The sequence below is a fragment of the Dendropsophus ebraccatus genome, chromosome 5 (assembly GCF_027789765.1).
Source record: "Dendropsophus ebraccatus isolate aDenEbr1 chromosome 5, aDenEbr1.pat, whole genome shotgun sequence".
Lineage (NCBI taxonomy): Eukaryota > Metazoa > Chordata > Amphibia > Anura > Hylidae > Dendropsophus > Dendropsophus ebraccatus.
Genome location: NC_091458.1, coordinates 7,477,633 through 7,503,130, shown reverse-complemented (window position 1 = coordinate 7,503,130; position 25,498 = coordinate 7,477,633). Strand labels below are relative to the sequence as shown.

General features: G+C 52.7%; 2 protein-coding genes across 8 annotated transcripts; one reads left to right on the top strand and one right to left on the bottom strand.

Annotated features, from left to right (window-relative positions):
- Positions 1-1,169: 1,169 nt before the first annotated feature.
- Positions 1,170-19,462, bottom strand: LOC138792242 (secreted frizzled-related protein 2-like). Of its 7 annotated transcripts, none has more exons than XM_069969423.1 (5): positions 19,145-19,198; positions 10,271-10,370; positions 3,759-4,259; positions 3,599-3,676; positions 1,170-3,030 (listed from the first exon to the last, which is right to left on the bottom strand). In XM_069969423.1, the coding sequence occupies exons 2-5, from the start codon at positions 10,281-10,283 to the stop codon at positions 2,726-2,728; spliced, it is 897 nt and encodes a 298-aa protein (XP_069825524.1). In that variant the 5' UTR covers positions 10,284-10,370; positions 19,145-19,198; the 3' UTR covers positions 1,170-2,725. The 7 variants fall into 7 exon arrangements, with proteins under 7 accessions (XP_069825524.1, XP_069825527.1, XP_069825525.1 ...); XM_069969426.1 differs by having other exon boundaries at positions 10,282-10,370; XM_069969424.1 differs by lacking the exon at positions 19,145-19,198 and adding an exon at positions 12,521-13,040.
- Positions 19,419-24,812, top strand: LAMTOR1 (late endosomal/lysosomal adaptor, MAPK and MTOR activator 1). Its single transcript, XM_069969429.1, has 5 exons — positions 19,419-19,565; positions 21,811-21,959; positions 22,047-22,124; positions 23,785-23,911; positions 24,127-24,812. The coding sequence occupies exons 1-5, from the start codon at positions 19,524-19,526 to the stop codon at positions 24,217-24,219; spliced, it is 489 nt and encodes a 162-aa protein (XP_069825530.1). The 5' UTR covers positions 19,419-19,523; the 3' UTR covers positions 24,220-24,812.
- Positions 24,813-25,498: the final 686 nt, after the last annotated feature.

Here is a 25,498-nt window from a genome sequence, read left to right as displayed (position 1 = left end):
GCATATAACCACACACACACACACACACATTATATATATATATATATATACACGCACACATACACACTGCTGATCACTGGTCCAGTGTTGTCTGAGCGGCGGTGACATCACAGTCGGCGTCTGTTCAGGCCACCATCTGTTCTGCATTAATATCCAGAATATAGGGGCGGGGGGGGGGGGGGTCTGTTGGCTGCAGCTGGTCACACAGACACACAGTCATGGAGGGTTAATGAGCCCCAGGAGCGGCGCAGGGACCTCCAGCCAAGCGCCAACAACCCCCCCGGAGTACGGAAAATTTTCCCTGAGGTGGAAGACAAGAGCAACATTGTGGTACAGCCTGACCGTACAGCAGGGAGCACGTCACCACCAGCACTGGTACTAGAGCACAGCCGAGCGGCACGGCGTGATCTCCGCACTACAGCCGAGCGGCACTGCGTGATCTCCGCACTACAGCCGAGCGGCACGGCGTGATCTCCGCACTACAGCCGAGCGGCACGGCGTGATCTCCGCACTACAGCCGAGCGGCACGGCGTGATCTCCGCACTACAGCCGAGCGGCACGGCGTGATCTCCGCACTACAGCCGAGCGGCACGGCGTGATCTCCGCACTACAGCCGAGCGGCACGGCGTGATCTCCGCACTACAGCCGAGCGGCACGGCGTGATCTCCGCACTACAGCCGAGCGGCACGGCGTGATCTCCGCACTACAGCCGAGCGGCACGGCGTGATCTCCGCACTACAGCAGAGCGGCACGGCGTGATCTCCGCACTACAGCAGAGCAGCACGGCGTGATCTCCGCACTACAGCCGAGCGGCACCGCGTGATCTCCGCACTACAGCCGAGCAGCACCGCGTGATCTCCGCGCTACAGCCGAGCAGCACCGCGTGATCTCCGCGCTACAGCCGAGCGGCACCGCGTGATCTCCGCATTACAGCCAAGTGGCACCGCGTGATCTCCAGCCGAGCAGCACCACGTGATCTCCACACTACAGCTGGGTGACAGAGAATAATCTCCGCACTACAGCGGAGCGGCACCGCGTGATCCTTGACAAGCCCTTTAAGTAGCAGCAGTCACATGTCCCTCTGGAGATACATGACGTGAGGAGAAGGCTGGGGCTTATATTAGGTTTTTATATATATATATATATACAGGATACATACAGCGACCCCCATCATCCCCCCACCCCATCGACCGGACCCTCTTCTTCTATTGAAGGAAAAATGTGATGAATCCGGCAGCAGGGACGTCATCCGGCCTGGTTACCAAGGTAACAACCAGTCAGTTCTAAGGGGTTGTCAGGCAGATTGTCCCTAGCAACCAGTCTGTCCCAGATCCCTCTGCTCTTCTGGCGGGAGGGATGGAGAGTCCCATAATCCAGCTGTGATGGATCCCTGCAGCGCCACCACTGGAGAAACACAAGTATTACAAGTCTGTCCATGTAATGTGTGGAGGGGTCGGCTCCTCCAGAGAGGGAGAGCAGTCTCTTACCGGGAACTAACAAACTATACAGTCCCTTTAAAGCTTATTTCATGAGGCCCCTCCTCCCCCCCCCCCGGTGGGAGGAGCCAAACACCCAAAATGTTTTCTCCTTTTTAAAGGAACAGTGAAATGTAATAAAATCTTGGTAAAACTCCTCCCCAACCATAATACATAAAAACATGAAATATTACAGCATATAAGATACTAAACCAAGTCCGCTATCCTGTGTAGCTCATAGAATACTCAATGAGGGAGAAACAAAAACTATCTGGTTGGCTTTTCTGTCTTCAGGATAATATACAGGCTCCTCCCACAGTGGCCACACCCATGCGGAGCTATAGAGCGGGAATACGATGACCACACCCACACTGAGCTATAGAGCAGCAATATGATGAACTCTCATGGTGTTATCTTCAGGATAATATACAGGCTCCTCCCACAGTGGCCACACCCACGCGGAGCTATAGAGCGGGAATATGATGAACTCTCATGGTGTTATCTTCAGGATAATATACAGGCTCCTCCCACAGTGGCCACATCCTTGCGGAGCTATAGAGCGGGAATACGATTACCACACCCACGCGGAGCTATAGAGCGGGAATACGATGACCACACCCACACGGAACTATAGAGCAGGAATACGATGACCACACCCACACGGAACTATAGAGCAGGAGTACGATGAACTCTCATGGTGTTCTGTCTTCAGTATAATATAGAACTCTCATTGCATACTTTGCTCAGGATAATATACAGGCTCCTCCCACAGTGGTCACACTCACGCGGAGCTATAGAGCAAGAATATGAGGAACTCTCATTGTGTACTTTGCTCAGGATAATATACAGGCTCCTCCCACAGTGCTCACACCCACGCAGAGCTTCAGAGCAGGAATATGATAAACTCTCATGATGTTCTGTCTTCAGTATAATATAGAACTCTCATTGCGTACTTTGCTCAGGATAATATACAGGCTCCTCCCACAGTGGCCACACCCACACGGAGCTATAGTACAGGAATATGAACTCTCATTGTGTTCTGTCTTCAGGATAATATACAGGCTCCTCCCATAGTGGCCACACCCAGGCAGAGCTGTAGAGCGGTAATATGAGGATTTATAAGTAGGCACATATCGCGTGTTACAATCTATCTCATCCATTATTGGGGTATCTGTGCACGCAGAGCCGGGTCATAGTCCACTCTCTGAGACTGGACACTAGAACATGATGGGAGTCACCTTCCTCCTCCTCTAACACTGGAGCTTCCTCACAGTCCTGGAGAATTTCTTCATTTCCTTGTCACTCTTCTGCCATTTCCTGACCCAGGAGATAGCAAGTCGGTCGTCCGCCCGGTGCCCCATGACCAGCACCGTGGCCCCGGGCTCCTGCAGGTCCTGGCACACGCAGTTATCACCATCGTTCAGCCACAGAACGGTCTTCTTCAGCTCCTCCTCAGTCCATCCTTTGGCCTTATACACCGTCCGGCTCCTCACCTCCGGGATCACCATGACGTCTCCATCCATGGTGGACACTGAGCGGATGGTCACCTTCATAGCTGAGGATGGGAACAAGACAAGGGTCATTACAGGGGAGACATGGTGGGAGTAGTAGTCCTGTGCAAGTCCTATTATATATAATGAAACTGAGTACATCACACAGTATCAAACATGTTAAACTTAGATACAGCCGTTAAGCAGCCTTAGATACAACAGCTTTATAACCAGTATCACCAGCGGCTTAGAAGCCAGTATCTCATGACAGGCTTAGATACAGTAGCTCAGCAGCTATCCTGTACATGTAATCCTGATGAATGACAACTAGAGGGCGCAGTTCTATTCATAATTGTCATGTACACCTCCCCCTATGTTGCCTCTCAGCCTAGCTGACATGGTCACATGACTCTCTCAGACACAGGAAGTAGCTTATGTCCATGAAGTCCAGGGGGCGGGGCTCTCTTACTTCCTGACTGGCACCTCAATGGACGGTTTATTGGGTGTAATTGCGTTCACTAGTCCAGGACCTTTTACAGATTCTGTACTGGGACTGGATTGGCCTTGATTAGAGTATACCTTTAAATATGTTTCAATAAACTTTATTTGTAAGCAATAACAACAAGAACTCACCAAAGTCGCGGGAGCAGAAATCCTGCAGGAATTCCTTCTCAGTGTCGCCCCCGTTGTGGCAGGCCAGGCACGGCAGCTCTGGAGGCAGACAAGAGATACAATGAAGACTGGGGAGGGGTACTGACCCCACCAGGGCCCCATCCCCTGACCGGACACTTACCTTCTTTCACTGCTGGGGGCTTCTCCTCCTGACCAGCAGGGGGCACACACAGCTCATTCCCTTCTGGAAATTGGGAGCAGTTGAACATCTCAGGCCAGGGGAACCCGAAGGCGGCCATGACGGGGGTGCAGCCGTCCCGTACCTCCTCACACAGGGAGCGGCAGGGGTAGATGGCCTCCTCCAGGTCGCTGAGGCACACCGGGGCAAAGAGGGAGCAGAGGAACTTCTTGGTGTCGGTGTGGCACTGCTTGGTGAGGAGGGGCACCCAGGAGCCGGCCTGTTGGAGCGCCTCCTTCATGGTGTCGTGGCCCAGCAGGTTGGGCAGACGCATCTCGCTGTAGCCCACCCCGTGGCACAGCGTCATACTGCTCGGGATAGGCTTACAGCTGCTCTTACGGGTGCTCAGCTGTGTCAGGATGAAGGGGAATCCCAAAACCGGCTGCAGGAGGACCCCCAACAAGACCCCGGTGGCCATCACCGCCCTCATGGTCACAGGGAAACCTAGGGGAATACAGGGAGAGGTTAGAAGCCACTACAGACCTGTTCATCCTGAGCTTCCTGCTTCATGAATAGAATGATATCACTATAACTACAGTGAGGACTGACACGGGTGCCCTTTTACATCTAATCCAGTCATCCAGAGCTGGATCCCCAGCATGCCCTGCTTGTTCAGTGTCTGCTCAGTGTCACCTGTCCACCAGGATCTGCATGCAGGAAACCTGTCCTCCTGCATTGTAGGAGAATATCTGACCACCAGCCTGCTGACAAGTCCGACTGACACCGGACATCCTCAACACTCCAGCAGCACCTATAGCATCTGCAGCACCCACAGCACCTATAGCATCTGCAGCACCCACAGCATCTGCAGCACCCACAGCACCTATAGCATCTGCAGCACCCACAGCACCTATAGAACCCGTATCACCTATAGCATCTGCAGCACCCACAGCACCTATAGCATCTACAGCACCCATAGCATCTGCAGCACCCACAGCATCTGCAGCACCCATAGCATCCGCAGCACCCACAGCACCTATAATATCAGCCGCAACTGCAGCACCTATAATATCTGCAGCACCCACAGCATCTGCAGCACCCACAGCATCTGCAGCACCCACAGCATCTGCAGCACCCACAGCATCCGCAGCACCCACAGCACCTATAATATCAGCCGCAACTGCAGCACCTATAATATCTGCAGCACCCACAGCATCTGCAGCACCCACAGCATCTGCAGCACCCACAGCATCTGCAGCACCCACAGCATCTGCAGCACCCACAGCATCTGCAGCACCCATAGCATCTGCAGCACCCGCAGCACCTATAGCATCTGCAGCACCCACAGCACCTATAGCAACTGCAGCACCTATAATATCTGCAGCACCTATAGCATCTGCCGCAACCGCAGCACCTATAGCATCAGCAGCACCCGGAGGCTAAATACGTGTCCCACCCTAATACTTCTCACAGCAGGGGGTTTGTTACAGTCTCTCATACTCTCTCCCTCTGCCCTGAGAACAAAGGCTCCGCCATAATGAGGTGCCACACGCCCGATCCCTCTGTCCTCGGGTGATGCTGCCGTCTTCTGCAGTTACACTATATGGCAGCAGTGACTACGACCTCAGCACTTACAGCTCTCCGCTCAGTGAATGGGAACATCCAGGGACTGAAATCCTGCATACTCTACACTCCTCACAGCTGAGGGGTTGTCACAATGTATCAGTGCAGACCGACCTCCACCTGTATACACAGCAGTACCGACCTCTACCTGTATACACAGCAGTACCGACCTCCACCTGTATACACAGCAGTACTGACCTTTCCTGTCCTGACGGTTTGTTACAAGCCTGAGCCTCACAGGAGGAAGTCTAAGATGTAACGAACCCTCAGCAGTAAGAAGTATTGGGTCAGAGGTCAGGACGGGTTTTCATACCTTAGATGTGACAAAGAACGTTTCCATTCACTGACAGAGAGCAGAGGTCTGTGAGAAGGCGTCCATCTACTGTAACCCCCAGCTCCTTACCTGGATGGTGATCCTCCCCGATGTCTGCGGATTCCCTATGTAGCAGAGCTGAGGCAGCACTCCCTGGTATCTGGATATGAGGCGGTGGGCTGAGTGCTGTGCAGTCCCCTATGTAGCAGAGCTGAGGCTGTGTGTGTGGATATGAGGCGGTGGGCTGAGCCCTATGTAGCAGAGCTGAGGCTGTGTGTGTGGATATGAGGCGGTGGGCTGAGCCCTCAGCAGTCCCCTATGTAGCAGAGCTGAGGCTGTGTGTGTGGATATGAGGTGGTGGGCTGAGCCCTATGTAGCAGGGCTGAGGCTGTGTGTGTGGATATGAGGAGTGGGCTGAGCCCTATGTAGCAGAGCTGAGGCTGTGTGTGTGGATATGAGGTGGTGGGCTGAGCCCTATGTAGCAGAGCTGAGTCTGTGTGTGTGGATATGAGGCGGTGGGCTGAGCCCTCGGCAGTCCCCTATGTAGCAGAGCTGAGGCTGTGTGTGTGGATATGAGGCAGTGGGCTGAGCCCTCGGCAGTCCCCTATGTAGCAGAGCTGGCGCTGTGTGTGTGTGTGTGTGTGTGTGTGTGGATATGAGGCGGTGGGCTGAGCCCTCGGCAGTCCCCTATGTAGCAGAGCTGAGGCTGTGTGTGTGGATATGAGGCAGTGGGCTGAGCCCTTGGTGGTCCTCTATGTAGCAGAGCTGAGGCTGTGTGTGTGTGGATATGAGGCGGTGGGCTGAGCCCTATGTAGCAGAGCTGAGGCTGTGTGTGTGGATATGAGGCGGTGGGCTTAGCCCTATGTAGCAGAGCTGAGGCTGTGTGTGTGGATATGAGGCGGTGGGCTGAGCCCTATGTAGCAGAGCTGAGGCTGTGTGTGTGGATATGAGGCAGTGGGCTGAGCCCTATGTAGCAGAGCTGAGGCTGTGTGTGTGGATATGAGGCGGTGGGCTGAGCCCTATGTAGCAGAGCTGAGGCTGTGTGTGTGGATATGAGGCGGTGGGCTGAGCCCTATGTAGCAGAGCTGAGGCTGTGTGTGTGGATATGAGGCGGTGGGCTGAGCCCTATGTAGCAGAGCTGAGGCTGTGTGTGTGGATATGAGGCAGTCCCTCCCCTGTGCTGACGCTTCTCCCCCAGGTGGGGACAGGCCGGGGCAGCTCACAGATGTGTTGGCTCTCGCCCCTCCAGCTGCAGTTTACATAGGGGGGAGCAGGCAATTGCTGAGCGATGTAGCGGCGGCTCTGGAGCGCGGGTTTCGCCCTCAGGCAGCGCACACAATAAACCTGAGATTAGTGTCATAAAAGTCTCAGGCGTGGCGGCGGGAACACGGCTTCATTTTATATAAATTCTTCACCTTGACAAACTCTCTGGCAACTGAATCGGGACAAGAACCTGCACGCAGAGTGTCTGATGTGGAGATGGCGCCAGCCCAGGAAAGCTGGGTGAGGGCAGGAAAGGCAGGCCCGGGAAAGCTGGGTGAGGGCAGGAACGGCCGGCCCGGGAAAGCTGGGTGAGGGCAGGAACGGCCGGCCCGGGAAAGCTGGGTGAGGGCAGGAACGGCCGGCCCGGGAAAGCTGGGTGAGGGCAGGAAAGGCAGGCCCGGGAAAGCTGGGTGAGGGCAGGAAAGGCAGGCCCGGGAAAGCTGGGTGAGGGCAGGAAAGGCAGGCCCGGGAAAGCTGGGTGAGGGCAGGAAAGGCAGGCCCGGGAAAGCTGGGCGAGGGCAGAAGAGGCAGGCCCGGGAAAGCTGGGCGAGGGCAGCAACGGCAGGCCCGGGAAAGCTGGGTGAGGGCAGGAACGGCCGGCCCGGGAAAGCTGGGTGAGGGCAGGAAAGGCAGGCCTGGGAAAGCTGGGTGAGGGCAGGAACGGACGGCCCGGGAAAGCTGGGTGAGGGCAGGAATGGACGGCCCGGGAAAGCTGGGTGAGGGCAGGAATGGACGGCCCGGGAAAGCTGGGTGAGGGCAGGAATGACCCACATAGGAAAGCTGGGTGAGGGCAGGGACGACCAACCTGGTAAAGCGGGGGGAGGGCAGGAACGGCCGGGCAAGCTGGGTGAGGGCAGGAAAGACTGACATGGGAAAGCTAGGTGAGGGTAGGAACGGTCGGCCCAGGAAAACTGGGTGAGGGCAACAACAGCTGACACAGTAAAGCTGGGGGGAGGGCAGGAATGGCTGCTGTCTGGTGGGATCAGATTATGGAGGACACCTCCAGCCCTGGTGTGTAGTGGGCTCACAGTCCCCATAATCAGCGTTATATGGGGACCAGTAAATCTATAACCTTATTCTGCAGACTCGTCCCCCATGGCCTGCAGGGCAGCAGCTGGGATGGGGGCAGCAGCGGCCCCTCCTGCTGGCACTCAGTGCAGGGAGCGAGCAACTGCTGTGAGGACAGAGGGGGCAGGAGACCGCCCCAGGCTACATGGGAAATGTGATAGGGCAGATCACCAGCTGTTACCTCTCAACTTACACGGCCCGCACCATTACACGGCCCCCACTAATACACCATGTCACTGCCCACACCAATACACCATGTCACTGCCCGCACCAATACACCATGTCACTGCCCACACCAATACACCATGTCACTGCCCGCCTCAATACACCATGTCACTGCCCACACCAATACACCATGTCACTGCCCGCACCAATACACCATGTCACTGCCCGCACCAATACACCATGTCACTGCCCACACCAATACACCATGTCACTGCCCGCACCAATACACCATGTCACTGCCCGCACCATTACACGGCCCCCACTAATACACCATGTCACTGCCCACACCAATACACCATGTCACTGCCCGCACCAATACACCATGTCACTGCCCACACCAATACACCATGTCACTGCCCGCCTCAATACACCATGTCACTGCCCACACCAATACACCATGTCACTGCCCGCACCAATACACCATGTCACTGCCCGCACCAATACACCATGTCACTGCCCACACCAATACACCATGTCACTGCCCGCACCAATACACCATGTCACTGCCCGCACCATTACACGGCCCCCACTAATACACCATGTCACTGCCCACACCAATACACCATGTCACTGCCCAAACCATTACACCATGTCACTGCCCACACCATTACACCATGTCACTGCCCACACCAATACACCATGTCACTGCCCGTACCATTACACCATCACCATGTCACTGCCCACACCATTACACCATGTCACTGCCCACACCAATACACCATGTCACTGCCCACACCAATACACCATGTCACTGCCCGCACCATTACACCATGTCACTGCCCGCACCATTACACCATGTCACTGCCCGCACCATTACACCATGTCACTGCCCGCACCATTACACCATGTCACTGCCCGCACCATTACACCATGTCACTGCCCGCACCATTACACCATGTCACTGCCCGCACCATTACACCATGTCACTGCCCGCACCATTACACCATGTCACTGCCCGCACCATTACACCATGTCACTGCCCGCACCATTACACCATGTCACTGCCCGCACCATTACACCATGTCACTGCCCGCACCATTACACCATGTCACTGCCCGCACCATTACACCATGTCACTGCCCGCACCATTACACCATGTCACTGCCCGCACCAATACACCATGTCACTGCCCGCACCATTACACCATGTCACTGCCCGCACCATTACACCATGTCACTGCCCGCACCATTACACCATGTCACTGCCCGCACCAATACACCATGTCACTGCCCGCACCATTACACCATGTCACTGCCCGCACCATTACACCATGTCACTGCCCGCACCATTACACCATGTCACTGCCCGCACCAATACACCATGTCACTGCCCGCACCAATACACCATGTCACTGCCCGCACCATTACACCATGTCACTGCCCGCACCAATACACCATGTCACTGCCCGCACCATTACACCATGTCACTGCCCGCACCATTACACCATGTCACTGCCCGCACCAATACACCATGTCACTGCCCGCACCAATACACCATGTCACTGCCCGCACCATTACACCATGTCACTGCCCGCACCAATACACCATGTCACTGCCCGCACCAATACACCATGTCACTGCCCGCACCATTACACCATGTCACTGCCCGCACCAATACACCATGTCACTGCCCGCACCAATACACCATGTCACTGCCCGCACCATTACACCATGTCACTGCCCGCACCAATACACCATGTCACTGCCCACACCAATACACCATGTCACTGCCCAAACCATTACACCATGTCACTGCCCACACCATTACACCATGTCACTGCCCACACCAATACACCATGTCACTGCCCGTACCATTACACCATCACCATGTCACTGCCCACACCATTACACCATGTCACTGCCCACACCAATACACCATGTCACTGCCCACACCAATACACCATGTCACTGCCCGCACCATTACACCATGTCACTGCCCGCACCATTACACCATGTCACTGCCCGCACCATTACACCATGTCACTGCCCGCACCATTACACCATGTCACTGCCCGCACCATTACCTATTACTGACATCAGAGAGAAGAGGAACTACAAGTCCAAGCATAAGAGACCTCCCCGATTATACTGCGTCCTTCATAAACTGCAGTGATCCTCTGTGAGCTGGGAAGAAGAGACAACTGCAGTGAACATGTGAGAATACATATTATATATATATATATATATATATATATATATATATATATATATATATATATATTATATATATATATTATATACACACACACACACAATGTATAATACTGTATAATACTGAGAGCTGAAACAATGGCCACTAGAGGGAGCAGCATACACCGCACTGCTTTATCCCGACCAGAACACAGGAGAACTCGCTATTCTGCTGTTACATCAGGTCTCATCCTCCAGAGCTGCACTCACTATTCTGCTGTTACATCATGTCTTATCCTCCAGAGCTGCACTCACTATTCTACTGTTACATCAGGTCTCATCCTTCAGAGCTGCACTCACTATTCTGCTGTTACATCATGTCTTATCCTCCAGAGCTGCACTCACTATTCTGCTGTTACATCAGATCTCATCCTCCAGAGCTGCACTCACTATATTCTGCTGTTACATCCTGTCTCATCCTCCAGAGCTGCACTCACTATTCTGCTGGTATCAGGATGAGTATAGAGGCAGTACATAGTCTGGCAGGGCGTTGTGTGACCTATCATTATATTATATATATATATATATATATATATATATATATATATATATATATATATATATATATATATATATATATACACACACACACACAGCCATTGATTATGTCACCCCCCCTCCCCCGATCTGTCAGCAATAAACTTAAAAGTGTCCTAAATGTTCAGAGAAAGAAAGAGACGACAGGAAGTCATAAAGTGTCCAGAGGACCCCGACCCCATGTGTGCAGATCAAGGGGGTCTTCACATACCGGGGTGTATACAGATGGGGTGGGGTCACATACCAGGGTGTATACAGATGGGGGGGGGTCACATACCAGGGTGTATACAGATGGGGGGGGTCACATACCAGGGTGTATACAGATGGGGGGGGGTCACATACCAGGGTGTATACAGATGGGGGGGTCACATACCAGGGTGTATACAGATGGGGGGTCACATACCAGGGTGTATAAAGATGGGGGGGGGTCACATACCAGGGTGTATACAGATGGGGGGGTCACATACCGGGGTGTATACAGATGGGGGGGTCACATACCGGGGTGTATACAGATGGGGGGGGGTCACATACCAGGGTGTATACAGATGGGGGGGGGGGGGTCACATACCAGGGTGTATACAGATGGGGGGGGGGTCACATACCAGGGTGTATACAGATGGGGGGGGTCACATACCAGGGTGTATACAGATGGGGGGGTCACATACCAGGGTGTATACAGATGGGGGGGGGTCACATACCAGGGTGTATACAGATGGGGGGGGGGGGGGGGTCACATACCAGGGTGTATACAGATGGGGGGGGGGGGGGTCACATACCAGGGTGTATACAGATGGGGGGGGGTCACATACCAGGGTGTATACAGATGGGGGGGGTCACATACCGGGTGTATACAGATGGGGGGTCACATACCGGGGTGTATACAGATGGGGGGGGGTCACATACCGGGGTGTATACAGATGGGGGGGTCACATACCAGGGTGTATACAGATGGGGGTCTTCACATACTAGGGTGTATACAGATGGGGGGGGTCACATACCGGGGTGTATACAGATGGGGGGGGTCACATACCGGGGTGTATACAGATGGGGGGGGTCACATACCAGGGTGTATACAGATGGGGGGGGGGGGGGTCACATACCAGGGTGTATACAGATGGGGGGGTTCACATACCAGGGTGTATACAGATGGGGGGTCACATACCGGGGTGTATACAGATGGGGGGGGGGGGTCACATACCGGGGTGTATACAGATGGGGGGGGGTCACATACCAGGGTGTATACAGATGGGGGTCTTCACATACCAGGGTGTATACAGATGGGGGGGGTCACATACCGGGGTGTATACAGATGGGGGGGGGGTCACATACCAGGGTGTATACAGATGGTGGGGGGTTACATACCAGGGTGTATACAGATGGGGGGGGTCACATACCAGGGTGTATACAGATGGGGGGGGTCACATACTGGGGTGTATACAGATGGGGGGTCACATACCAGGGTGTATACAGATGGGGGGTCACATACCGGGGTGTATACAGATGGGGGCTCCCGTATATCAGGCCAGACCACACATTGCAGCTCTTACCTTCTCCCAAGACCCTCTATCTCCCCGGAGTACACAGCTCTCATGAGAGGTGATGAGGTCACATGACCGCTGAGTGACGAGCACACCTGCAGCAGGATCAGCTGATCCCACCCTGCAGACCCCAGGCGGATGTTTCACCATTGTTTGTGGACTGATTAATCAGATAATGAGAGGAGTCGCCTCACACACACCTGCTGCAGGACTACTACTCCCAGCATGGCAGAGGGGGGGGGGGGGGGGGTGTATACACTGTATGTAGTGTATGTGGTGTGTAGTATATATAATTCATGTGGTATATATACTGTATGCTGGTCCCCCCCCCCAAAGATCACATGACCCTGGTTTGGGGGCAGGGTGTCCGCTCTGTGACCGCTGTGTCAGGACCTGGAAGCATCGCAGCCATCACCACACTGTGCTGGAAGCAGCCAGGTCACCCCAGGAGAGTGTATCACACAGACAGGATGAGATACACAGCCACCAGGAGAGTGTATCACACAGACAGGATGAGATACACAGCCACCAGGAGAGTGTATCACACAGACAGGATGAGATACACAGCCACCAGGAGAGTGTATCACACAGACAGGATGAGATACACAGCCCCCAGGAGAGTGTATCACACAGACAGGATGAGATACACAGCCACCAGGAGAGTGTATCACACAGACAGGATGAGATACACAGCCACCAGGAGAGTGTATCACACAGACAGGATGAGATACACAGCCACCAGGAGAGTGTATCACACAGACAGGATGAGATACACAGCCACCAGGAGAGTGTATCACACAGACAGGATGAGATACACAGCCACCAGGAGAGTGTATCACACAGACAGGATGAGATACACAGCCACCAGGAGAGTGTATCACACAGACAGGATGAGATACACAGCCCCCAGGAGAGTGTATCACACAGACAGGATGAGATACACAGCCACCAGGAGAATGTATCACACAGACAGGATGAGATACACAGCCACCAGGAGAGTGTATCACACAGACAGGATGAGATACACAGCACTGCAACCAGGAGAGTGTATCACACAGACAGGATGAGATACACAGCCACCAGGAGAGTGTATCACACAGACAGGATGAGATACACAGCCACCAGGAGAGTGTATCACACAGACAGGATGAGATACACAGCCACCAGGAGAGTGTATCACACAGACAGGATGAGATACACAGCCACCAGGAGAGTGTATCACACAGACAGGATGAGATACACAGCCACCAGGAGAGTGTATCACACAGACAGGATGAGAGACACAGCCACCAGGAGAGTGTATCACACAGACAGGATGAGATACACAGCACTGCAACCAGGAGAGTGTATCACACAGACAGGATGAGATACACAGCCACCAGGAGAGTGTATCACACAGACAGGATGAGATACACAGCCACCAGGAGAGTGTATCACACAGACAGGATGAGATACACAGCCACCAGGAGAGTGTATCACACAGACAGGATGAGATACACAGCCACCAGGAGAGTGTATCACACAGACAGGATGAGATACACAGCCACCACGAGAGTGTATCACACAGACAGGATGAGATACACAGCACTGCAACCACGAGAGTGTATCACACAGACAGGATGAGATACACAGCCACCAGGAGAGTGTATCACACAGACAGGATGAGATACACAGCCACCAGGAGAGTGTATCACACAGACAGGATGAGATACACAGCCACCAGGAGAGTGTATCACACAGACAGGATGAGATACACAGCCACCAGGAGAGTGTATCACACAGACAGGATGAGATACACAGCCACCAGGAGAGTGTATCACACAGACAGGATGAGATACACAGCCACCAGGAGAGTGTATCACACAGACAGGATGAGATACACAGCCACCACGAGAGTGTATCACACAGACAGGATGAGATACACAGCACTGCAACCACGAGAGTGTATCACACAGACAGGATGAGATACACAGCCACCAGGAGAGTGTATCACACAGACAGGATGAGATACACAGCCACCAGGAGAGTGTATCACACAGACAGGATGAGATACACAGCCACCAGGAGAATGTATCACACAGACAGGATGAGATACACAGCCACCAGGAGAGTGTATCACACAGACAGGATGAGAGACACAGCCACCAGGAGAGTGTATCACACAGACAGGATGAGATACACAGCCACCAGGAGAGTGTATCACACAGACAGGATGAGATACACAGCCACCAGGAGAGTGTATCACACAGACAGGATGAGATACACAGCACTGCAACCAGGAGAGTGTATCACACAGACAGGATGAGATACACAGCCACCAGGAGAGTGTATCACACAGACAGGATGAGATACACAGCCACCAGGAGAGTGTATCACACAGACAGGATGAGAGACACAGCCACCAGGAGAGTGTATCACACAGACAGGATGAGATACACAGCACTGCAACCAGGAGAGTGTATCACACAGACAGGATGAGATACACAGCCACCAGGAGAGTGTATCACACAGACAGGATGAGATACACAGCCACCAGGAGAGTGTATCACACCGACAGGATGAGAGACACAGCCACCAGGAGAGTGTATCACACAGACAGGATGAGATACACAGCACTGCAACCAGGAGAGTGTATCACACAGACAGGATGAGATACACAGCCACCAGGAGAGTGTATCACACAGACAGGATGAGATACACAGCCACCAGGAGAGTGTATCACACAGACAGGATGAGATACACAGCCACCAGGAGAGTGTATCACACAGACAGGATGAGATACACAGCCACCAGGAGTGTGTATCACACAGACAGGATGAGATACACAGCACTGCAACCAGGAGAGTGTATCACACAGACAGGATGAGATACACAGCCACCAGGAGAGTGTATCACACAGACAGGATGAGATACACAGCCACCAGGAGAGTGTATCACACAGACAGGATGAGATACACAGCCACCAGGAGAGTGTATCACACAGACAGGATGAGATACACAGCACTGCAACCAGGAGAGTGTATCACACAGACAGGATGAGATACACAGCCACCAGGAGAGTGTATCACACAGACAGGATGAGATACACAGCCACCAGGAGAGTGTATCACACAGACAGGATGAGATACACAGCCACCAGGAGAGTGTATCACACAGACAGGATGAGATACACAGCACTGCAACCACGAGAGTGTATCACACAGACAGGATGAGATACACAGCCACCAGGAGAGTGTATCACACAGACAGGATGAGATACACAGCCACCAGGAGAGTGTATCACACAGACAGGATGAGATACACAGACACCAGGAGAGTGTATCACACAGACAGGATGAGATACACAGACAGGATGAGATACACAGCCACCAGGAGAGTGTATCACACAGACAGGATGAGATACACAGCCACCAGGAGAGTGTATCACACAGACAGGATGAGATACACAGCCACCAGGAGAGTGTATCACACAGACAGGATGAGATACACAGCCACCACGAGAGTGTATCACACAGACAGGATGAGATACACAGCCACCAGGAGAGTGTATCACACAGACAGGATGAGATACACAGCCACCACGAGAGTGTATCACACAGACAGGATGAGATACACAGCACTGCAACCACGAGAGTGTATCACACAGACAGGATGAGATACACAGCCACCAGGAGAGTGTATCACACAGACAGGATGAGATACACAGCCACCAGGAGAGTGTATCACACAGACAGGATGAGATACACAGCCACCAGGAGAGTGTATCACACAGACAGGATGAGATACACAGCCACCAGGAGAATGTATCACACAGACAGGATGAGATACACAGCCACCAGGAGAGTGTATCACACAGACAGGATGAGATACACAGCACTGCAACCAGGAGAGTGTATCACACAGACAGGATGAGATACACAGCCACCAGGAGAGTGTATCACACAGACAGGATGAGATACACAGCCACCAGGAGAGTGTATCACACAGACAGGATGAGATACACAGCCACCAGGAGAGTGTATCACACAGACAGGATGAGAGACACAGCCACCAGGAGAGTGTATCACACAGACAGGATGAGATACACAGCACTGCAACCAGGAGAGTGTATCACACAGACAGGATGAGATACACAGCCACCAGGAGAGTGTATCACACAGACAGGATGAGATACACAGCCACCAGGAGAGTGTATCACACAGACAGGATGAGATACACAGCCACCAGGAGAGTGTATCACACAGACAGGATGAGATACACAGCCACCAGGAGAGTGTATCACACAGACAGGATGAGATACACAGCACTGCAACCAGGAGAGTGTATCACACAGACAGGATGAGATACACAGCCACCAGGAGAGTGTATCACACAGACAGGATGAGATACACAGCCACCAGGAGAGTGTATCACACAGACAGGATGAGAGACACAGCCACCAGGAGAGTGTATCACACAGACAGGATGAGATACACAGCACTGCAACCAGGAGAGTGTATCACACAGACAGGATGAGATACACAGCCACCAGGAGAGTGTATCACACAGACAGGATGAGATACACAGCCACCAGGAGAGTGTATCACACAGACAGGATGAGAGACACAGCCACCAGGAGAGTGTATCACACAGACAGGATGAGATACACAGCCACCAGGAGAGTGTATCACACAGACAGGATGAGATACACAGCCACCATGAGAGTGTATCACACAGACAGGATGAGATATACAGCCACCAGGAGAGTGTATCACACAGACAGGATGAGATACACAGCCACCATGAGAGTGTATCACACAGACAGGATGAGATACACAGCCACCAGGAGAGTGTATCACACAGACAGGATGAGATACACAGCCACCAGGAGAGTGTATCACACAGACAGGATGAGATACACAGCCACCAGGAGAGTGTATCACACAGACAGGATGAGATACACAGCCACCAGGAGAGTGTATCACACAGACAGGATGAGATATACAGCCACCAGGAGAGTGTATCACACAGACAGGATGAGATACACAGCCACCAGGAGAGTGTATCACACAGACAGGATGAGATACACAGCCACCAGGAGAGTGTATCACACAGACAGGATGAGATACACAGCCACCAGGAGAGTGTATCACACAGACAGGATGAGATATACAGCCACCAGGAGAGTGTAACACACAGACAGGATGAGATACACAGCCACCAGGAGAGTGTATCACACAGACAGGATGAGATACACCGCCACCAGGAGAGTGTATCACACAGACAGGATGAGATACACCGCCACCAGGAGAGTGTATCACACAGACAGGATGAGATACACAGCCACCAGGAGAGTGTATCACACAGACAGGATGAGATACACAGCACTGCAACCTCGAGAGTGTATCACACAGACAGGATGAGATACACAGCCACCAGGAGAGTGTATCACACAGACAGGATGAGATACACAGCACAGCAACCATGGGGTGTATCACAGAGGAGAGGAAGAGATACACAGCAAGTAGGGGGAGTGTATGACACAGGGGAGGATGAGATACAGAGATCAGTAGACTGTATTGCACAGGGGCGGATTAGATACAGGAGGACTGAGGGACCAGGGTGAGGAGCAGGCGCAGTCCTCCTGGAGGTGACACAGGAGCAGTGGCGGTGTACGGGAAGATCGCCACACAAAATGCAAATACAAAAATAAATGCAAAAAATATATAACAAATGAATTGACCTGTGCGGTATGACCATGTGACCTGTGTGGTATGACCATGTGACCTATGCAGTATAACCATGTGACCTGTGCGGAATAACCATGTGACCTGTGCGCTATAACCATGTGACCTGTGCAGTATAACCATGTGACCTATGCGGTATAACCATGTGACCTGTGCGCTATAACCGTGTGACCTATGCGTTATAACCATGTGACATGTGTGGTATAACCGTGTGACCTGTGCAGTATAACTGTGCTACCTGTGTGGTATAACCGTGTGACCTGTGCGGTATAACTGTGCGACCTGTTCGGTATAACTAACTGACCTGTGCGGTATAACGATGTGACTTGTACAGTATAACCGTGTGACCTGTGCGGTATAACCGTGTGACCTGTGCGGTATAACCGTGTGACCTGTGTGGTATAACCATGTGACCTATGCGGTATGACCATGTGACCTGTGCGGTATAACGATGTGACTTGTACAGTATAACCGTGTGACCCGTGCGGTATAACCGTGTGACCCGTGCGGTATAACCATGTGACCCGTGCGGTATAACTAACTGACCCGTGCGGTGTAACCGTGTGACCTGTGCGGTATAACCGTGTGACCTGTGTGGTATAACCGTGTGACCTGTGTGGTATAACCGTGTAACCCGTGCAGTATAACCGTGTGACCTGTGTGGTATAACCGTGCGACCTGCTCGGTATAACCGTGTGACCTGTGCCGTATAACCATGTGACCAGTTCGGTATAACTAATTGACCTGTGTGGTATAACGATGTGACTTGCTCGGTATAACCGTGTGACCCGTACGGTATAACCGTGTGACCTGTGTGGTATAACCGTGTGACCCGTGCGGTATAACCGTGTGACCCGTGCGGTATAACCACATACCGGCCCCCAGTATAACACACAGCCGCTGTTACCATAACAACCAATCAGCGGCCACCGTTCATAACCCAGCGCTGGGCAGGAAATGAGAGCTGCTATGCGATTGGCTGCCAGCTCCTTAGAATAATTCCTCCTCTCCTTGTCCTGGTTCGTGTTTTGATTGGCTGCTCTCCGTAGCCCCTCCCCTTCAGGTCGGCTTTCCCGTTGATACATCGTCCCGGCAGGCCAATGGTTAATCAGTGTCTTCAGCAGCCCCCCCACGAGCGACGCGCACAGTGATTGGTCCCAGTCTCCATGGCGACCGGTCACATGACGCGCGTATTCCGGAAGCGGAAGTGCGGACGGCTGGCGCGGCTTCCTGTGGTCATGTGAGAGAGAAGAGTTGTTGGTCTCACCGAGCTGCCCCGAGCGGACATGGGCTGCTGCTACAGCGGGGAGTCGGACAGTGGCAAGGGGGTGAGTGCGGGGCCGGCCGGTCGGGCACCACCGGACACCGGTATAGGGCACGGCACTGGTGCAGGAGTTGGGGGAGGTCATGTGACTGGCGGGGCCCCCAGACTCTGTGATAACTTCTCTGTAAGTTTCCCTGCAGTCAGGTCACTGTCCGAGAGCCGCAACAGGCTCCTCCCTCAGTCACATGACCTGCTATGACCCTCCCCCTGGACTCCCATGCTGCTCCTATCTATGGATGCAGCCACAATGCTCAGGATCACTGATACGCAACCCCAGCTGTGCGCCGCCTATGGTCCTGCTGAGATGTGGTGCTAGAGGGGTCTCCCTGTGTGGGGGCAGGGGCTCCTGGGATGGTCAGCGGCTGGGATCAGAGATAACTCTGCCCCTTTACCCCTATAGATGGCATGGTATCCAGGTGGGGGCAGGGGCTCCTGGGAGGGACAGCGGCCGGGATCAGAGATAACTCTGCCCCATTACCCCTATAGATGGCGTGGTATCCAGGTGGGGTGGGGGCTCCTGGGATGGACAGCGGCCGGGATCAGAGATAACTCTGCCCCATTACCCCTATAGATGGCGTGGTATCCAGGTGGGGGCAGGGGCTCCTGGGAGGGACAGCGGCCGGGATCAGAGATAACAATGCCCCATTACCCCTATAGATGGCGTGGTATCCAGGTGGGGGCAGGGGCTCCTGGGATGGACAGCGGCCGGGATCAGATAACTCTGACCCTTTACCCCTATAGATGGCGTGGTATCCAGGTGGGGTGGGGGCAGGGGCTCCTGGGACGGACAGCTGCCGGGATCCGAGATAACTCTGCCCCATTACCCCTATAGATGGCATGGTATCCAGGTGGGGGCAGGGGCTCCTGGGATGGTCAGCGGCCGGGATCAGAGATAACTCTGCCCCGTTAGCCCTATAGATGGGGTGGTATCCAGGTGGGGTGGGGGCAGGGGCTCCTGGGATGGACAGCGGCCGGGATCAGAGATAACCCTGCCCTGTTACCCCTATAGATGGGGTGGTATCCAGGTGGGGTGGGGGCAGGGGCTCCTGGGACGGACAGCGGCCGGGATCAGAGATAACAATGCCCCGTTACCCCTATAGATGGCGTGGGTTCCAGGTGGGTATAAGGGTGGGGGCACTCCTCCTGTCCTCTGGGCTTAGGTAATACCCTCCTATACCCAGAATGCAGCACCCTGCTATACCTCACAGTTCTGCACAAGAGGTCATAGTTTAAAAAAAAAAAAAAAGTGTAAAAAAACAAACAAGCGCTTTAAAGGGTTTGTTTGCCTTTTTTTTTTTCTTCAATCAACTGGTTTCAAACAGCTATACAGATTTGTAATTCACTTCTATTAAATCATCTCTAGCGTTCCAGTACTTATCAGCTGCTGTATGTCCCACAGAAAGTGATGTATTCTCTCCAGTCTGACACAGTGCTCTCTGCTGCCACCTCTGTCCATGTCAGGAACTGTCCAGAGCAGCAGCAAATCCCCATAGAAAACCTCTCCTGCTCTGGACAGTTCCTGACATGGACAGAGGTGGCAGCAGAGGGTACTGTGTCAGACTGGAGAGAATACATCACTTTCTGCAGGACATGCAGCAGCTGATAAGTACTGGAAGACTGGAGATTTTTTTAATAGAAATAAATTACAAATATCTCTAACTTTCTGGCACCAGTTGAACTGAAAGAAAAACATTTTGGTTAATAATCCCTTTCATCGAAAAATAGTAAAAAGATGAAGGTACGGAATTCATTTCTCACCTCCCGTGTGTCCTCCCGCGGCGTTCCCGTGTGTCCTCCCGCGGCGTTCCCGTGTGTCCTCCCGCGGCGTTCCCGTGTGTCCTCCCGCGGCGTTCCCGTGTGTCCTCCCGCGGCGTTCCCGTGTGTCCTCCCGCGGCGTTCCCGTGTGTCCTCCCGCGGCGTTCCCGTGTGTCCTCCCGCGGCGTTCCCGTGTGTCCTCCCGCGTGTCCTCCCGCGGCGGTCAGTGACGTCTACAGTCTGTCTCCCCATCAGGGACCCTAAAGGCCATAGATTTAGACCAAAGCCGGGGAACCTTGCACAACTACAGTTCCCATCATGTCTGGACAGCCTGAGGTTGGTGGGAGTTGTAGTTGTGCAACAGATGGAAGGCCAAAGATTCCCCATCCCTATACAGTCAGACGGTTCACCCAGTCCAGAAGAGCAGGGGGGGCCCTGGAGGATGACGTCCGGCTGTCGCAGAACCCTGATATTCTCCTCTGTTTTCCCCCCAGGACCAGGGTGAGAGGCAGCATTTGTTACCCCCCAACGAGACCCTTCCCAACAGGACCCCAAATGGATCGGAGCCCAACTCTACAAACAACCCGTCTGCCCGGACGGATGAGCAGGCCCTGCTGTCACGTATCCTGGCCAGGACGGCGCAGTAAGTGAGGGGGGGGCATGCCTGCAGTACTGCGCCTCTGCTGTAGGGGGCAGATACTTATTACTAACACTTCTCTCTTATGTGCAGGAACATTATAGATGTATCAGCTGTGGAGTCCCAGGGGATGGAGCAGCATGAATGTATGGACCGGGCCAGACAGTATAGGTAAGGACTCCATGCAGGAGCGCTCTGTGACCTTATGGTATAGGGACCCCAGTATATGGACACTATATACTCTTCTACCGTATGTTTTAGTGGGGCAGTACTCTCTGTATACAGACTGGTATGTGACTGAAGCCTCTGTATAGTATTAGGACCCTGGTCTATGTACTCCTGTACTCAGTATCTGTACGCAGCCTCTGTATAGTATTAGGACCCTGGTCTATGTACTCCTGTACTCAGTATCTGTACGCAGCCTCTGTATAGTATTAGGACCCTGGTCTATATACTCCTGTACTCAGTATCTGTACCCAGCCTCTGTATAGTATTAGGACCCTGTGCTATATACTCTGTACTCAGTATCTGTACCCAGCCTCTGTATAGTATTAGGACCCTGTGCTATATACTCTGTACTCAGTATCATTACCCAGCCTCTGTATAGTATTAGGACCCTGGTCTATATACTCTGTATCTGTACGCAGCCTCTGTATAGTATTAGGACCCTAGTCTATATACTCCTGTACTCAGTATCTGTACGCAGCCTCTGTATAGTATTAGGACCCTAGTCTGTATACTCCTGTACTCAGTATCTGTACGCAGCCTCTGTATAGTATTAGGACCCTGGTCTATATACTCCTGTACTCAGTATCTGTACGCAGCCTCTGTATAGTATAAAGTCCCTAGTCTATATACTCTGTACTCAGTATCTGTACGCAGCCTCTGTACAGTATTAGGACCCTGTGCTATATACTCTGTACTCAGTATCTGTACGCAGCCTCTGTATAGTATTAGGACCCTGGTCTATATACTCTGTACTCAGTATCTGTACGCAGCCTCTGTACAGTATTAGGACCCTAGTCTATATACTCCTGTACTCAGTATCTGTACGCAGCCTCTGTATAGTATTAGGACCCTGGTCTATATACTCCTGTACTCAGTATCTGTACGCAGCCTCTGTATAGTATTAGGACCCTGGTCTATATACTCTGTACTCAGAATCTGTACGCAGCCTCTGTATAGTATTAGGACCCTGGTCTATATACTCCTGTACTCAGTATCTGTACCCAGCCTCTGTATAGTATTAGGACCCTGTGCTATATACTCTGTACTCAGTATCTGTACCCAGCCTCTGTATAGTATTAGGACCCTGGTCTATATACTCCTGTACTCTGTATCTGTACACAGCCTCTGTATAGTATTAGGACCCTGGTCTATATACTCTGTATCTGTACGCAGCCTCTGTATAGTATTAGGACCCTGGTCTATATACTCCTGTACGCAGCCTCTGTATAGTATTAGGACCCTAGTCTATATACTCCTGTACTCTGTATCTGTACGCAGCCTCTGTATAGTATTAGGACCCTGGTCTATATACTCCTGTACTCTGTATCTGTACCCAGCCTCTGTATAGTATTAGGACCCTGGTCTATATACTCCTGTACTCTGTATCTGTACGCAGCCTCTGTACAGTATTAGGACCCTAGTCTATATACTCCTGTACTCAGTATCTGTACGCAGCCTCTGTATAGGTGGGTGTCTCTCCCCTCTACTTTTAGGGTTTACATCGTTGGGGGGGATCTGCTTAGTATTGTTGCCCCTGCCCTCCTGGGATCGGCGGTCTCATCTCCTTCTCATGACGCTTCTCTCCTCCTTTGTTTCTCTTCAGCACAAAACTAGCGAAACTCAGCAGTAACCTGACGCACTGGAGGAAGGTGCCCCCCCTGCCCTCGCTCACTGCCCAGCCTCACCAAATACTCGCCAGCGACCCGGTCCCCTATGCAGACATACAGCAGGTAATGAGGGGGTGACCTGTGACCTCTCCTGTGTACACGGGCTGTAGCTCCCATCCTCGTGGTGGCGGAGGAGGGGAGGTTCTGTATTCGGGTGGGTGGTATGTTCCTATAGTACTTGGGGTCACATGACGTCTATCAGACATGGCTGCTCTCTTATCCGGCTGCGTCTTTGTTCCACACTGACTGCTTTTCTCCATTTCTCTTGTGTTGTTTAGGTTTCAAAGATAGCAGCTTACGCCTTCAGTGCACTTTCACAGATCCGCGTGGACGCCAAGGAGGATCTGGTTGTACAGTTTGGGATTCCGTAGAGCGTCTACACCCACCCCCCTCCCCCCCCCAATCTTCTGTCCCATCACCCCTCCCCCACCATACACTGGCACTGACTCCCGCGTTGTCTCTGGGACGCCCGCCTTACTGACGGGTGTTATCAGATCCTGACTGCGACATTATCAGCTTATTATTTAACCCTTTCTTCTCCACTCTGCCACAGTTGTTAGTTTTCGGCAAAGGTAACGGACTTAAGTTTATGGTACACGACGTGATGTCGTCAGTCTGTGCACCACACAGGTCCTCTATAGTCACTAAGGGGTTACCGGGTCATATAGGGAGACGCTCCTATACACTTCCCATCATCCCATACTTCTCCCAGCACATACACACTGTGTAGACCACAACCACTTGCAGTGCAGGCGGCCATATTGCGGATCCAGGTGATGCGAGTTGTGACTGGGCAGTATGGCTTCCTCCATTGTGCGGATAACACAGGGTTAACAGCTGAGGGTTCGGATGAGCGATGGCCGTGTAATAAATCAGTGTAAGATTCTCACTCCTCGCCTTCAGCCCCTTCTTCTTTTACCTTTTTTACTTCCCGACTGTAGATTAAACGTGTTCCTCAATGATGTCTGACGGCTGCCGCTTCTTTATTCCTCCTGTCTCCTCAGAACCCATCAGTTCTCTGGGAGAGCTGTGTGCTGACTTAGAGGTGTACAGAGAGTCCGGTTTACACCTCTAAGATGTGGGGGTGCAGGGTCAATAAGATTACCTTACTTTTAGATTGACTTATAACTTTTATAACCTGTAATCTGAGTATCCGACGGCCGTGAGCAAAGATGCATCCTCTCTAGGCTGGTGGGGGAGGAGGGACGTGTATTGTTAAAGGGGTTATCTAGAAATAGAATAAATAAGCAAGAAAACAGCGACTCCCCTGTCCTCAGGCGTTAAGCTATCAAACACCACATCCAACCTAAACAAAGAGGGGATGCTTCTAGAAGAAAGCTTCTATGTTTTTCTAAGCCTGGAGAACCCCTTTAATGTTGGGAAACTTTGTCTAAGTATTTATGTCACAGATTATTCTTACTTGTGGATATCATTACACATCCCTCACATCCGAATCCGAGTAGATCGCTCACCGCAGGTTCCGCAGCTCGCCCCCGCATGCATGTCCGCATATTCTGCCGTCCGCCTGAAGAATGAACCAGTTCATCCTTCGGGCGGACGACGGGATCCGTCTCATCATATAATGGAGTCTATGGCACATGCGGAGATGCGCGTGGGGGGTGAGCTGCGGATCCTGCGGTGAGTGATCCG

Excerpts from the sequence above, each read along its gene's own strand:
- LAMTOR1 (XM_069969429.1), top strand. The coding sequence starts at position 19,524 with ATGGGCTGCTGCTACAGCGGGGAGTCGGACAGTGGCAAGGGG. Across the intron at positions 22,125-23,784 it reads GACCGGGCCAGACAGTATAG|CACAAAACTAGCGAAACTCA; the intron begins GTAAGGACTCCA and ends GTTTCTCTTCAG. Across the intron at positions 23,912-24,126 it reads CCTATGCAGACATACAGCAG|GTTTCAAAGATAGCAGCTTA; the intron begins GTAATGAGGGGG and ends TGTGTTGTTTAG.
- LOC138792242 (XM_069969422.1), bottom strand. The coding sequence starts at position 19,322 with ATGTATCAACGGGAAAGCCGACCTGAAGGGGAGGGGCTACGGAGAGCA. Across the intron at positions 4,260-19,144 it reads GCCGCTGATTGGTTGTTATG|GTTTCCCTGTGACCATGAGG; the intron begins GTAACAGCGGCT and ends GTATTCCCCTAG. Across the intron at positions 3,031-3,598 it reads TTTCTGCTCCCGCGACTTTG|CTATGAAGGTGACCATCCGC; the intron begins GTGAGTTCTTGT and ends TCCCATCCTCAG.